The sequence below is a fragment of the Heptranchias perlo genome, chromosome 3, assembly GCF_035084215.1.
Source record: "Heptranchias perlo isolate sHepPer1 chromosome 3, sHepPer1.hap1, whole genome shotgun sequence".
Taxonomy (NCBI): Eukaryota; Metazoa; Chordata; class Chondrichthyes; order Hexanchiformes; family Hexanchidae; genus Heptranchias; species Heptranchias perlo.
The window spans coordinates 60753488-60767953 of record NC_090327.1 but is presented as its reverse complement, the minus strand read 5'-3'; the positions used below and the strand labels follow the sequence as shown (position 1 = coordinate 60767953).

Genomic DNA, 14466 nt, shown 5'->3' with positions numbered 1-14466 from the left:
ATGTCTTGAGTGATACATACGAACACACGAATGAAGAGCAGGAGTAGGCCATTTGGCCCCTCGAGCCTGCTCTGCCATTTGATATGATCATGGCTGATCTGATTGTGACCTCAACCCTACTTTCCCGTCCATCTACTATAACCTTTGACTCCCTTGTTAATCAGGAATTAATAACTCGGCCTTAAAAATATTCAATGACCCTGCCTCCACCAGTCTCTGGGGAAGGGAGTTCCACAGACCTACGACCCTCGGAGAGAAAAAATTTCTCCTCATCTGCGTCTTAAATGGGAGACCCCTTATTTTTAAACTGTGGCCCCTAGTTCTAGTCTCTCCCACAAGGGGAAACATCCCCTCAGGATCTTATATGTTTCAATAAGATCGCCTCTCATTCTTCTAAACTTCAGTGTATAAAGGCCCGACTTGTCCAACCTTTCTTCCATCATTTAATCCCCTCATCCCAGGAATCAGTCGAGTGAACCTTCTCTGAACTGCTCCAAAGCAATTATGTCCTTTCTTAAATAAGGAGACCAAAATTGCACCAATGCCCTTTACAACTGCAAAAAAAATCTCTACTTTTATATTCCATTCCCCTTGCAATAAATGACAACATTCCATTTGCCTTCCTAATCACTTGCTGTACCTGCATACTCACTTTTTGTGATTCATGTACTAGGACACCCAGATCCCTCTGTACCTCAGATCTGCAGTCTCTTCATTTAAATAATTTACTGCTTTTCTATTCCTCCTGCCAAAGTGGACAAGTTCACATTTTCCCACATTATACTCCATCTGCCAAATTTTTGCCCACTCATCTATCTATCTATATCCGTGCAAACTCCTTATGTCCTCTACACAACTTACTTTCCTACCTACCTTTGTGTCGTCAGCAAATTTAACAACCATACATTTGGTCCCTTCATCCAAGTCATTGATATAGATTGTAAATAGTTGAGGCCCCAGCACTGATCCCTGTGGCACTCCACTTGTTACACCTTGCCAACCTGAAAATGACCCATTTATACCTACTCTCTGTTTACTGTTAGCTAACCAATCCTTTATCCATGCTAATATGTTACCCCCTTCACCATGAGCTCTTATTTTGTATAGTAGTCTTTGATGTGGCACCTTGTCAAATACCTTCTGAATGGTGTTAGATTTTAAATAGGTGACAGGAATTAATAATTTTGTTTGAGCTTCTTCATGCTAAAACCAAGGGTACAGTAGCATAGTGGTTATGTTACTGGACTGGTAATCCAGAGGCCTGGACTAATAATCCAGAGTCATGAGTTCAAATCCCGCCACGGCAGCTGGGGAATTTAAATTCAATTAATTAAATAAAATCTGGAATTAAAATACGAGTATCAGTAATAGTGGCCATGAAACTACCGGATTGTCGTAAAAACCCATCTGGTTCACTAATGTCCTTTAGGGAAGGAAACCTGCCGTCTTTACTCGGTCTGGCCTATATGTGACTCCAGACCCACAGCAATGTGGTTGATTCTTAATTGCCCTCTGAAATGGCCTAGCAAGCCACTCAGTTGTAAAATCTCGCTAAAAAAAGTCACAAAGAATAAAACCGGATGGACCACCCGGCATCAGACCACTAGGCACCGGACACGACAAAGGCAAACCAAGCCCAGTCGACCCTGCAAAGTCCCCCTCACGCACATCTGGGGACTTGTGCCAGAATTGGGAGAGCTGTCCCACAGACTAGTTGAGCAACAGCCTGACATAGCCATACTCACAGAATAATACCTTTCAGCCAATGTCCCAGACTCTTCCATCACCATCCCTGGCTATGTCCTGTCCCACCGGTAGGACAGACCAACGAGAGGTGGCGGTACAGTGATATATAGTCAGGAGGACGTGGCCCTGGGAGTCCTCAACATTGACTCTGGACCCCATGAAATCTCATGGCATCGGGTCAAACATGGGCAAGGAAACCTCCTGCTCAGGTGATGAATCAGTCCTCCTCCATGTTGAACACCACTTGGAGGAAGCACTGAGGGTAGCAAGGGCACAGAATGTACTCTGGGTCGGGGACTTCAATGTCCATCACCAAGAGTGGCTCGGTCGCACCACTGCTGACCGAGCTGGTCGAGTCCTAAAGGACATAGCTGCCAGACTGGGCCTGCGGCAGGTGGTGAGCGAACCAACACGAGGGAAAAACTTACTTGACCTCGACCTAACTAATCTACCTGTCGCAAATGCATCTGTCCATGACAGTATTGGTAGGAGTGACCACCGCACAGTCCTCGTGGAGATGAAGTCCCGTCTTCGCACCGAGGACACCATCCAACGTGTTGTGTGGCACTACCACCGTGCTAAATGGGATAGATTCAACAGATCTAGCAGCTCAAAACTGGGCATCCATGAGGCGCTTTGGGCCATCAGCCCCAGAATTGTATTCCAGCACAATCTAATCTCATGGCCCAGCATATTCCTCACTCTACCGTTACCAATAAGCCAGGGGATCAACCCTGGTTCAATGAGGAGTGTAGAAGAGCATGCCTGGAGCAGCACCAGGCGTACCTAAAAATGAGGTGCTAACCTGGTGAAGCTGCAACTCAGGATGACATGCATGCTAAACAGCGGAAGCAATGTGCTATAGACAGAGCGAAGCGATTCCACAACCGACGGATCCGATCAAAGCTCTGCAGTCCTCTCAATCCAGTCGTGAATGGTGGTGGTCAATTAGACAACTAACGGGAGGAGGAGGCTCCCCATCCTCAATGATGGCGGAGTCCAGCACGTGAGTGCAAAAGACAAGGCTGAAGTTTTTGCAACCATCTTCAGCCAGAAGTGCCAAGTGGATGATCCATCTCGGCCTCCTCCCGATATCCCCACCATCACAAAAGCCAGTCTTCAGCCAATTCGATTCACTCCACGTGATATCATGAAACGGCTGAGTGCACTGGATACAGCAAAGGCTATGGGCCCCGACAACATCCCGGCTGTAGTGCTGAAGACTTGTGCTCCAGAACTAGGTGCGCCTGTAGCCAAGCTGTTCCAGTACAGCTACAACACTGGCATCTCCCCGACAATGTGGAAAATTGCTCAGGGATGTCCTGTCCACAAGAAGCAGGACAAATCCAATCCGGCCAATTACTGCCCCATCAGTCTACACTCAATCATCAGCAAAGTGATGGAAGGTGTCGTCGACAGTGCTATCAAGCGGCACTTACTCACCAATAATCTGCCCACCGATGCCTAGTTTGGGTTCCGCCAGGACCACTCGGCTCCAGACCTCATTACAGCCTTGGTCCAAACATGGACAAAAGAGCTGAATTCCCGAGGTGAGGTGAGAGTGACTGCCCTTGACATCAAGGCAGCATCTGACCGAGTGTGGCACCAAGGAGCCCTAATAAAATTGAAGTCAATGGGGAATTAGGGGAAAAACTCTCCATACTTAGCACAAAGGAAGATGGTAGTGGTTGTTGGAGGCCAATTATCTCAGTCCCAGGACATTGCTGCAGGAGTTCCTCAAGGCAGTGTCCTGGGCCCAACCATCTTCAGCTGCTTCATCAATGACCTTCCCTTCATCATAAAGTCAGAAATGGGGATGTTCGCTGATGATTGCACAGTGTTCAGTTCCATTTGCAACCCCTCAGATAATGAAGCAGTCCGAGTCCGCATGCAGCAAGACCTGAACAACATCCAGCCTTGGGCTTGTAAGTGGCAAGTAACATTCGTGCCAGGCAATGACCATCTCCAACAAGAAAGAGTCTAAATACCTCCCCATGCCATTCAACGGCATGACCATCGCCGAATCCCCCACCATCAACATCCTGGGGGTCACCATTGACCAGAAACTTAACTGGACCAGCCATATAAATACTGTGGCTACAAGAGCAGGTCAGAGGCTGAGTATTCTGCGGCGACTCACCTCCTGACTCCCCAAAGCCTTTCCACCATCTACAAGGCACAAGTCAGGAGTGTGATGGAATACTCTCCATTTGCCTGGATGAGTGCAGCTCCAACAACACTCAAGAAGCTCGACACCATCCATGACAAAGCAGCCCGCTTGATTGGCACCCCATCCACCACCCTAAACATTCACTCCCTTCACCACCGGCGCACAGTGGCGGCAGTGTGTACCATCCACAGGATGCACTGCAGCAACTCGCCAAGGCTTCTTCGACAGCACCTCCGCGACCTCTGCCACCTAGAAGGACAAGAGCAGCAGGTACGTAGGAACAACACCACCCGCCCGTTCCCCTCCAAGTCTCACACCATCCCGACTTGGAAATATATCGCCGTTCCTTCATCGTCGCTGGGTCAAAATCCTGGAACTCCCTTCCTAACAGCATTGTGGGAGAACCTTCACCACACGGACTGCAGCGGTTCAAGAAGGCGGCTCACCACCACCTTCTCGAGCAATTAGGGATGGGCAATAAATGCTGGCCTTGCCAGCGACGCCCACATCCCATGAACGAATGTTTAAAAAATGCTAAAACCAAAATGCATTTTTCGCCTCAAGGAATTCTACAACAGCAGCTTGCATTTATATAGTGCCCTTAATGCACATCAGACAGGCATAATCAAAACAAAATAGTTGCTGACCCAAAGAAGGGATGAGGAGGGGTGACCAAAAACTTGGTCAAAGAGGTAGATTTCAAGGAGGGCCTTAACGGAGGAGAGTAAGGCAGAGGGCATAGGAAGGGGAATACCAGAGTTACATCAAGTCTATAAGCATAGGAACAGGCCATTCAGCCCAATTGGTCTATGCTGACATTTATGCTCCACATGAGTCTCCTCCCTCCCTACTTCATCTAACCCTATCAGCGCGCCCTTCTATTCCTTTCTCCCTCGTGTTTATCTAGCTTCCCTTTAAATGCATCTATGCTATTTGCCTCAACTACTCCTTGTGATAGCACGTTCCACATTCTTACCACTCTTTGGGTAAAGAAGTTTCTCCTGAATTCCCCATTGGATTTCTTAGTGACTATCTTACATTTATGATGTGGAGATGCCGGTGATGGACTGGGGTTGACAATTGTAAACAATTTTACAACACCAAGTTATAGTCCAGCAATTTTATTTTAAATTCACAAGCTTTCGGAGGCTACCTCCTTCCTCAGGTGAACGATGTGGAAATGAAATCCTCGAAATGAAGTCGCATTTATAATTCACAGAACAATGCTTGGTGATAACAGACAGTTTTTTCAACTGCCTGTTGCCAAGGCAATCAGTGTGCAGACAGACAGACAGGTGTTACCTGCCAGGTCTCAGAATATACAAATCACCAAAAAAAACAACAAACAAAAAAAAAGAGAGAGAGAGGTAGAAACATAGAAAAGACAGCAACTGACCCGTTATATTAAAAACAGATAACATTTGTTCGCTGGTGGGGTAACGTGTAGCGTGACATGAACCCAAGATCCCGGTTGAGGCCGTCCTCATGGATGCGGAACTTGGCTATCAATTTCTGCTCGACGATTTTGCGTTGTCGTGTGTCTCGAAGGCCGCCTTGGAGTACGCTTACCCGAAGGTCGGTGGCTGAATGTCCTTGACTGCTGAAGTGTTCCCCGACTGGGAGGGAACCCTCCTGTTTGGCGATTGTTGCGCGGTGTCCGTTCATCCGTTGTCGCAGTGTCTGCATGGTCTCGCCAATGCACCATGCTCTGGGGCATCCTTTCCTGCAACGTATGAGGTAGACAACGTTGGCCGAGTCACAGGAGTATGAACCATGCACCTGGTGGGTGGTGTCCTCTCGTGTGATGGTGGTATCTGTGTCGATGATCTGGCATGTCTTGCAGAGGTTACCGCGGCAGGGTTGTGTGGTGTCGTGGACGCTGTTCTCTTGAAAGCTAGGTAATTTGCTGCGAACGATGGTCTGTTTGAGGTTGGGTGGCTGTTTAAAGGCGAGTAGTGGAGGTGTGGGGATGGCCATAGCGAGGTGTTCGTCGTCATTGATGACGTTGAAGGCTGCGGAGAACATGGCGTAGTTTCTCCGCTCCAGGGAAGTACTGGACGACAAAGGGTACTCTGTTGGTTGCGTCCCGTGTTAGTCTCCTGAGGAGGTCTATGCGATTTTTTGCTGTGGCCCGTCGGAACTGTCGATCGAATAGTCGAGCGTCATATCCCGTTCTTACTAGGGCGTCTTTCAGCGTCTGTAGGTGTCCATCGCGTTCCTCCTCGTCTGAGCAGACCCTGTGTATTCGCAGGGCCTGTCCATAGGGGATGGCCTCTTTGACGTGGTTAGGGTGGAAGCTGGAAAAGTGGAGCATCGTGATGTTGTCCGTGGGCTTGCGGTAGAGTGAGGTGCTGAGGTGCCCGTCTTTGATGGAGATTCGTGTGTCCAAGAAAGAAACTGATTCTGAGGAGTAGTCCATGGTGAGCTTGATGGTGGGATGGAACTTGTTGATGTTATCGTGTAGTCTCTTCAGTGATTCTTCGCCGTGGGTCCATAGAAAGAAAATGTCGTCGATGTATCTGGTGTATAGTGTTGGTTGGAGGTCTTGTGCAGTGAAGAAGTCCCGCTCGAACTTGTGCATGAAAATGTTGGCGTATTGGGGTGCGAATTTGGTCCCCATGGCTGTTCCATGTGTTTGGGTAAAGAACTGGTTATCGAAGGTGAAGACATTGTGATCCAGGATGAAGCGGATGAGTTGTAGGATGGCGTCCGGAGATTGGCTGTTGTTGGTGTTGAGTATTGATGCTGTCGCAGCGATGCCGTCATCGTGGGGGATACTGGTGTATAGTGCCGAGACGTCCATCGTGGTGAGAAGTGTTCCTGGTTCAACTGGTCCGTGGGTACTGAGTTTTTGTAGGAAGTCTGTAGTGTCGCGACAGAAGCTGGGGGTTCCCTGTACGATGGGTTTCAGGATGCCCTCGATGTATCCAGAGAGGTTCTCACACAGGGTTCCGTTGCCTGATACGATAGGACGTCCGGGTGTGTTGGCTTTGTGTATCTTTGGGAGGCAGCAGAAGTCTCCCATGCGGGGAGTACGTGGGATGAGAGTGCGTAGGATGCTTTGAAGGTCTGGATCGAAGGTCTTGATCAGTTTGTTGAGCTGGTGGGTGTGTTCTTTGGTCGGGTCTGCGGGTAACCGTCTGTAGTGTTCCTGGTTGTCCAGTTGTCGGTATGCTTCTTTGCAATAGTCCGTTCCGTTCTGTTCTGTATGACTATGGCTCCTCCTTTGTCCGCTGGTTTGATGACGATGTTGCGGTTGGTCTTGAGAGCGTTGATGGCGTTGCGTTGTGCTCGGGTGACATTCTGGACTGTCTTGAGTGCGGCTGATGAATCTGGCATTGACGCATTTCCTGACAGCTTGAGCATACATGTCCAGCTGAGGGCAGCGACCCTCTGGAGGAGTCCAGTTTGACTCTTTCCTCTTCGGTTGCTGTACCGCGGATCCCTCTGTCTGCTGTTCCGGATCGTCGATTGTCTCATTGGGTTCGCTGCTGAAATTTTGTGGTTTGTGGTAGAATTCCCGGAGCCTCATTCTCCTGATGAATTCCTCTGTGTCTGCCGCGAGACTAGTGGGGTCCATTTTGGTAGTGGGACAGAAATTGAGCCCTCGGCTGAGAACTTCGATTTCGTCTGGTTGAAGGGTGTGGTCGGACAAATTGACGATAGACTTCCCTGTGGTTGCAACCGTGGTACCAGGGGAAGCTTGGTCGATGCTGGTGGTGATGCAGAGTTCCTCAAGCTTCCTGCTCTTGGTTTTCATGTAGGTAGCATAGTTCCGTTGCCTCGTCTGTTTGGCGGTATATCGTAGCTGGTCTGCTGTGTCCTGAGTACAGGTTGAGAGTATGGACTCTATCTTGTCTTCACCTTCGATAACCAGTTCTTTACCCAAACACATGGAACAGCCATGGGGACCAAATTCGCACCCCAATACGCCAACATTTTCATGCACAAGTTCGAGCAGGACTTCTTCACTGCACAAGACCTCCAACCAACACTATACACCAGATACATCGACGACATTTTCTTTCTATGGACCCACGGCGAAGAATCACTGAAGAGACTACACGATAACATCAACAAGTTCCATCCCACCATCAAGCTCACCATGGACTACTCCTCAGAATCAGTTTCTTTCTTGGACACACGAATCTCCATCAAAGACGGGCACCTCAGCACCTCACTCTACCGCAAGCCCACGGACAACCTCACGATGCTCCACTTTTCCAGCTTCCACCCTAACCACGTCAAAGAGGCCATCCCCTATGGACAGGCCCTGCGAATACACAGGGTCTGCTCAGACGAGGAGGAACGCGATGGACACCTACAGACGCTGAAAGACACCCTAGTAAGAACGGGATATGACGCTCGACTATTCGATCGACAGTTCCGACGGGCCACAGCAAAAAATCGCATAGACCTCCTCAGGAGACTAACACGGGACGCAACCAACAGAGTACCCTTTGTCGTCCAGTACTTCCCCGGAGCGGAGAAACTACGCCATGTTCTCCGCAGCCTTCAACGTCATCAATGACGACGAACACCTCGCTATGGCCATCCCCACACCTCCACTACTCGCCTTTAAACAGCCACCCAACCTCAAACAGACCATCGTTCGCAGCAAATTACCTAGCTTTCAAGAGAACAGCGTCCACGACACCACACAACCCTGCCGCGGTAACCTCTGCAAGACATGCCAGATCATCGACACAGATACCACCATCACACGAGAGGACACCACCCACCAGGTGCATGGTTCATACTCCTGTGACTCGGCCAACGTTGTCTATCTCATACGTTGCAGGAAAGGATGCCCCAGAGCATGGTACATTGGCGAGAACATGCAGACACTGCGAACAACGGATGAACGGACACCGCGCAACAATCGCCAAACAGGAGGGTTCCCTCCCAGTCGGGGAACACTTCAGCAGTCAAGGACATTCAGCCACCGACCTTCGGGTAAGCGTACTCCAAGGCGGCCTTCGAGACACACGACAACGCAAAATCGTCGAGCAGAAATTGATAGCCAAGTTCCGCACCCATGAGGACGGCCTCAACCGGGATCTTGGGTTCATGTCACGCTACACGTTACCCCACCAGCGAACAAATGTTATCTGTTTTTAATATAACGGGTCAGTTGCTGTCTTTTCTATGTTTCTACCTCTCTATCTCTTTTTTTTTGTTTGTTGTTTTTTTTGGTGATTTGTATATTCTGAGACCTGGCAGGTAACACCTGTCTGTCTGTCTGCACACTGATTGCCTTGGCAACAGGCAGTTGAAAAAACTGTCTGTTATCACCAAGCATTGTTCTGTGAATTATAAATGCGACTTCATTTCGAGGATTTCATTTCCACATCGTTCACCTGAGGAAGGAGGTAGCCTCCGAAAGCTTGTGAATTTAAAATAAAATTGCTGGACTATAACTTGGTGTTGTAAAATTGTTTACATTTATGACCCCTAGTATTGGACTCCTAACAAGTGGAAACATTTTCCCTGTCTACCCTATCAAACCCTTTCATTATCTTGAAGACCTCTATCAGGTCACCCCTCAGTCTTTTTTCTAGAGAACAGAGCCCCAGCCAGTTTGGCCTTTCCTAATAGGGATATCCCCTCAGATCTGGTATCATCCTTGTGAATCTTTTTTGCACCTTCTCCAATGCATTTATATCCTTTTTTATAATGTGGAGACCAGAACTGTGCACAGTACTGCAAGTGTGATATAACCATGGTTCTATACAAGTTTAACATAACGTCCCTGCTTTTCAATTCTATCCCTCTAGAAATGAACCCTAGTGCTTGGTTTGCCTTTTTTATGGCCTCATTAACCTGCGTTGCTACTTTTAGTGATTTGTGTATCTGTACCCCTAGATCCCTTTGCTCCTCTACCCCATTTAGACTCTTATTATCCAAGCAGTATGTGGCCTCCTTATTCTTCCTACCAAAATGTACCATCTCAGAGTGTGAAGCTTATGCTGGATCTATAGGCTGTGCCCTGAGCTAAATTAAATTGCAGCAACTACAAAAGGAAGTAAATGTTATTATTTTACAACCAAACCTTTTTGCTTGGCAGGATAAAGGGAGAGGGGGCTGCAGAACAGGCCATAGTCAGAGGAGCAGAGAGTCCTTGAAGGGGTGGTGGGGGGAGGTGGTGGTCGGTGGTCACATATATAGGGAGGGGCGAGACAATCCTGGGGTTTAAACAAGATGTTGAGAATTTTAAATTTGAGGCATTGGGGGACCGGGAGCCAATGTCGGTCAATGAGAACAGAGGTGATGGGCTAGCTGAATTTTGGATGAGCTGAATTTTATGGAGGATGCAGAATGGGAGGTTGGCCAGGAGAGCATTGGAATAGTCAAGTCTGAAGGTCACATAAGCAGGATGATGGTTTCAGTGGCAGATGGAATGAGGTGGGGGGGTGGATAAGACATGCAGTATTGCAGAGGTGGAAGTAGGCGGTCTTTGTGATGGAGAGGATATGGGGTTGGAAGCTCAGCTTAGGATTGAATAGGATGCTTAAGTTGCGGACAGTCTGGTTCAACCTGAGTCAATTGCCGTGGAAGGGGTTGTTGGCAAGGGTTTGTGGTGGGGCCGAAGATGATGGCTTCAATGTTTAGCTGGAGGAAATTGCGGCTCATTCAAGACCGAATGTTAAACGGTTTGATACCACAGAGGCAGTAGAGGGTTTGAGAGAAGTGTTGGAGAGGTAGATCTGGGTGTCATCAGCATACATGTGGACACTGACCCCACATCTGTGGATGATATTGTCAGGGGGGAGCATGCAAATGAGGAAGGGGAGGTGATCAAGGTTAGATTTTCGGGGGATTCCAGAGGTAACGGTGCAAGGGCTGGAAAAGAAGCAATTGCTGGATGTGCTTTGGCTACGATCAGATAGGTATGAATGGAACCAAGCAAGGGCAGTTCCACTGAAGTGGACAATGGTGGAGCGGCATTAGAGGAGGATGGTGTGGTCAACCATGTCGAAGGTTGCAGAGAGGACGACAAGGAATAATGTGCCATGGTCACAGTCACAGAGAATGTAGTTTATGTCTCTGGTGTTATGGGAGGGGCAGAAATCTGATTGAAGAGGTTCAAACGGAAATTCTGGAGAAATGGGCATGGATTTGGGAGGTGACAACATATTCAAGGACTTTGGAAAGGAATGAGTGGTTGGAGACAAAGCAATAGTTCACAAGGAAAGAGGGGTTGAGGTTTTTTTTGAGGAGGCAAGTGATGATGGTGGTTCTGAAAAGGAGGGGGCAATCCCTGAGGAGAGGGAACAATTTACAATATTACCTGGCCTCGGGGCCAGGAAGGGAAGTTAGGTGGAGAGCCATTTATTGGTAATGAGATGAAGGGAGCAGGATGTGGGTCTTACAGATGACATGAACTTGGAAAGGGCACAAGGGAGATAGTTGAGAAACTAGAGAGACTGGGATTCAGGGATAGGGTAGAGGGAGTCTCGGTTTGGCTTGGTGGGCAAGGGGAACAAGGGGAAACAGCAGCGGCATCCATTTTGGTGAAGAGTGAAGTTCCCATGGCAGTTTTCAGAGACTCTTTGAATACTGCAATGGGAACTTTACTGTACACCTGCATAGATGGTCTCTATCTTGGTGGCAAAGAAAAAGTGTTTTTCCCACATCAAAAATGCAATTATCTTACAAACGTACACTTGAAATTTCTTCATCGAAGGAAAAACTGCAGCGAAGTTTTGAGCTGCTGTCATACTCTTGAATAAATTTACTGAAGTATTATGACGATCTGATTGTGTGAAGGAGAACAATATGTAGGTATAATGTCTTTCTTTATTTTCTTAGGACATGTGTCTTGTAGTGTACACCAAAGAAAGGGCTGCAAAATGTAAGGTTGCTGCCTTAGACCTTCTTCTTGTGGTAGGATTTTTTTGCCTCATTCCATTCATTGTGGGAGTGCTTTACAGGCAATGAATTATCTTGAAGTACAGTCACTGTGGTTTTTAAAAAAAAGACAGTTTTTTTGAAATATTTATGAATTTCAATTAAGGAATGAATGTTAATCCTTTGGATGCTACACATGCCTGTGCGATGAGGGTGAGATAAATGAACTTCTAATACTAGTGTCAATTTGGTTAAGTTGGTGGCTGTTTTGCTTCTGGGTCAAAAGGTTGTGCATTCAATTCCCACTCTAAGGTTTGAGTATGTAATCTAGGCTGACACTTCAGTTCTGTACTCGAGGAATGCCACATTGTTTGAGGTGCTGTCCTTAGGCTAAAATGTTAAATCAAGACCTTGTCTGCCTGTTCCAATATTTCAGTTGTACAGTAAAGTTCCCACAGCAGTATTCAGAGAAGAGCAGGGAGTTCTCTCCGTTTCCGACCTCATATTCTCCCCTTTAACAATACCACTTAAACAGATCAACTTCTCATTCATCTCATCGTAGCTGATGAAAGTTGGGGCTGAGCAGAGAGCTTTACCCTGCATTTGGCTTTACTGTACCTGACCTTGGAGCATTTTTAATGGATGCCTGAAATAAAAATTTATTGCATTCATCAGCGCAAACATCTCTCACTTTGAGTGCAAAACTAAAGGGAGGGCAAGGTGTCTATCAAATTTGCCAACATAACCACAGTGAGTGCACTTCATAATTGCCTGCATAGCATTTTGAAACATGATAAGGTGTTTGTGTTTTTTTGTATGTTTTAAACATGGTCTGACAGGTTAATTTTTATTAATATAGATCCCACCTGTAAAATGGACAGTGGAAGACAAAAGAAAAATGGACAGGGAAAAAATATCTTAAACTTGGAAGTATAAAATGTAATAAATTAGTTAGAAATAAATGACCTATTATTAAGTGTCGAGTGGGTTGTAATAGTCCCTCTCAAAATGCAAAGAAAACTATGTCAGGCATCATTAATGGGAAAACCCATTTTAAAAGCGTCTGCGTTTACCTGCAGTACCTGTTACCCCTGTAGATGGTGCTGTGATGAGCGTTTTCATTGTTAAATGCCTGTCATGTAACGTTAGGTGAAAAACACTTTACTGGCACTGTGTTCTGGCAGTGCGATTCAGCTCCAGTGCAAAGACATTATGATTATGCTGTACCACTGAAGTGATGTTGCAATCTTGTTTTTTTTAAGCTATGTCTAATAATGCCAAAAACTAACATGAAATATAAATGTAGCACTTTTAACAACTGAATGTAGTATAATTTGCTTTTTTAAAAAAAATGTAAATTAACATTATGATGAAATTTCAGTTGTTGCACAGTAAAATCTGTCTTCAAGAATTTAAAATTGGAGAAATGTTCAACAAATTCTATGGGGATTTGGCACAGAAGAGCAAACTTCCAGACACAGGTGAGTTTGTTTTTGTTACCTTTTGTGCTTCACAGGGAAAATGTTTAAATGGAAACAAATTTCTGATACATATACCGTTTTTCTCAAACTGTGATCAACCATGTTAATGAGGCCTTAGCAAGCAACAGCAGATTTAAAAAATGTTTTATGCCAGTTTCATTCCCCTTTTTTATTTTGAGAAAACAAGAGGTATGGAGAAAAGAAAAAAAATCTGGCAGATTCAGCTTATGTCCTGTTTTGTGACAGTTTGTGTCCGCTTCTGCCACCGCAGCCATTAATCAGTGGAAACCTCCCCCTCGGTCTCAGCACTGCAAAGTGGAATGCAGTGTAACTGGCACTTTAAGCGATATATGGTGGTCACAATTCCTTGACAAGAACAGTGAAAACTATCAAGACTTCCTCTTAGAGACCAATAAAGACAGACTATGGGAAAAGGAGGTGACATGCCAGTGCAGTGGGGGAAGATGGAGTGGCATGCAGCAGTTTTGTTAATATATCTAGGATATTGTAGTGGAGTTGTGTGTTTTAATTCATTAGTATCCTTAGTTGATTTAGGAATGTTAATTGCTGTCAGAAATTGGCAATGTCACTCAGAGAGGGAATGGGATGTTTGGCATGGAAAATGAAAAGATGCCGCCACAGTGGTGCATTGGAAAGCATTCCATTCTCCCAGCACTGAAACATCCCTCATCTTGATGTGCAAGATTTGATGGGACAGCAATCTTTTTGGGCTCAAGTGGGCATAGGTACTTTATCTGTTTACTTAATACTGTTTAAGATACCTAACAGTCACATTATTTATACAAAACATTTATGTAAAATTACAGGTAATTGCATTAATATTTGTTTTAAATGACTTGTCTTCATAGTGTTGGAAAAGGTATATGAGCTGTTGGGGGTTCTAGCAGAAGTTCAGCCTAATGAGATGCTTGATAATTCAGAAAAACTCTTTCGTGCTTACTTAAGTGAGTTGAGAACACAGGTGAGTTTGAAATCCTCCTCTTTGTTTTATGTAAGATTTTGTTTTCAACCATTGCTTAGTTTATTGTTTTTACCTCTCCGCTAAGTCGCCTTTGCAACAGATATAAGAATTTACAGAATTGGAAAAGACCATTGCAGTCCATCTGACTGGTTCCAATATCTTTCAAACTCCTTTATCATTTTTTTTTCTCCAGGTGCTTATTGAGCATTCAATTGCTACTCCTTCCCTTGCCAGTC

At 46.1% G+C, this 14466-nt stretch overlaps 1 protein-coding gene across 2 annotated transcripts in view; it reads left to right on the top strand.

The window, feature by feature from the left end:
• prkdc (protein kinase, DNA-activated, catalytic subunit) overlaps window positions 1-14466 on the top strand; it is a 253759-nt gene that overhangs the window by 8651 nt on the left and 230642 nt on the right. For both annotated transcript variants that reach the window (XM_067979911.1, XM_067979910.1), the window contains exons 4-6: window positions 11729-11803; window positions 13149-13248; window positions 14118-14230. In XM_067979911.1, the coding sequence (XP_067836012.1) occupies window positions 11729-11803; window positions 13149-13248; window positions 14118-14230 (288 nt within the window). The remainder of the gene's footprint in view (window positions 1-11728; window positions 11804-13148; window positions 13249-14117; window positions 14231-14466) is intronic.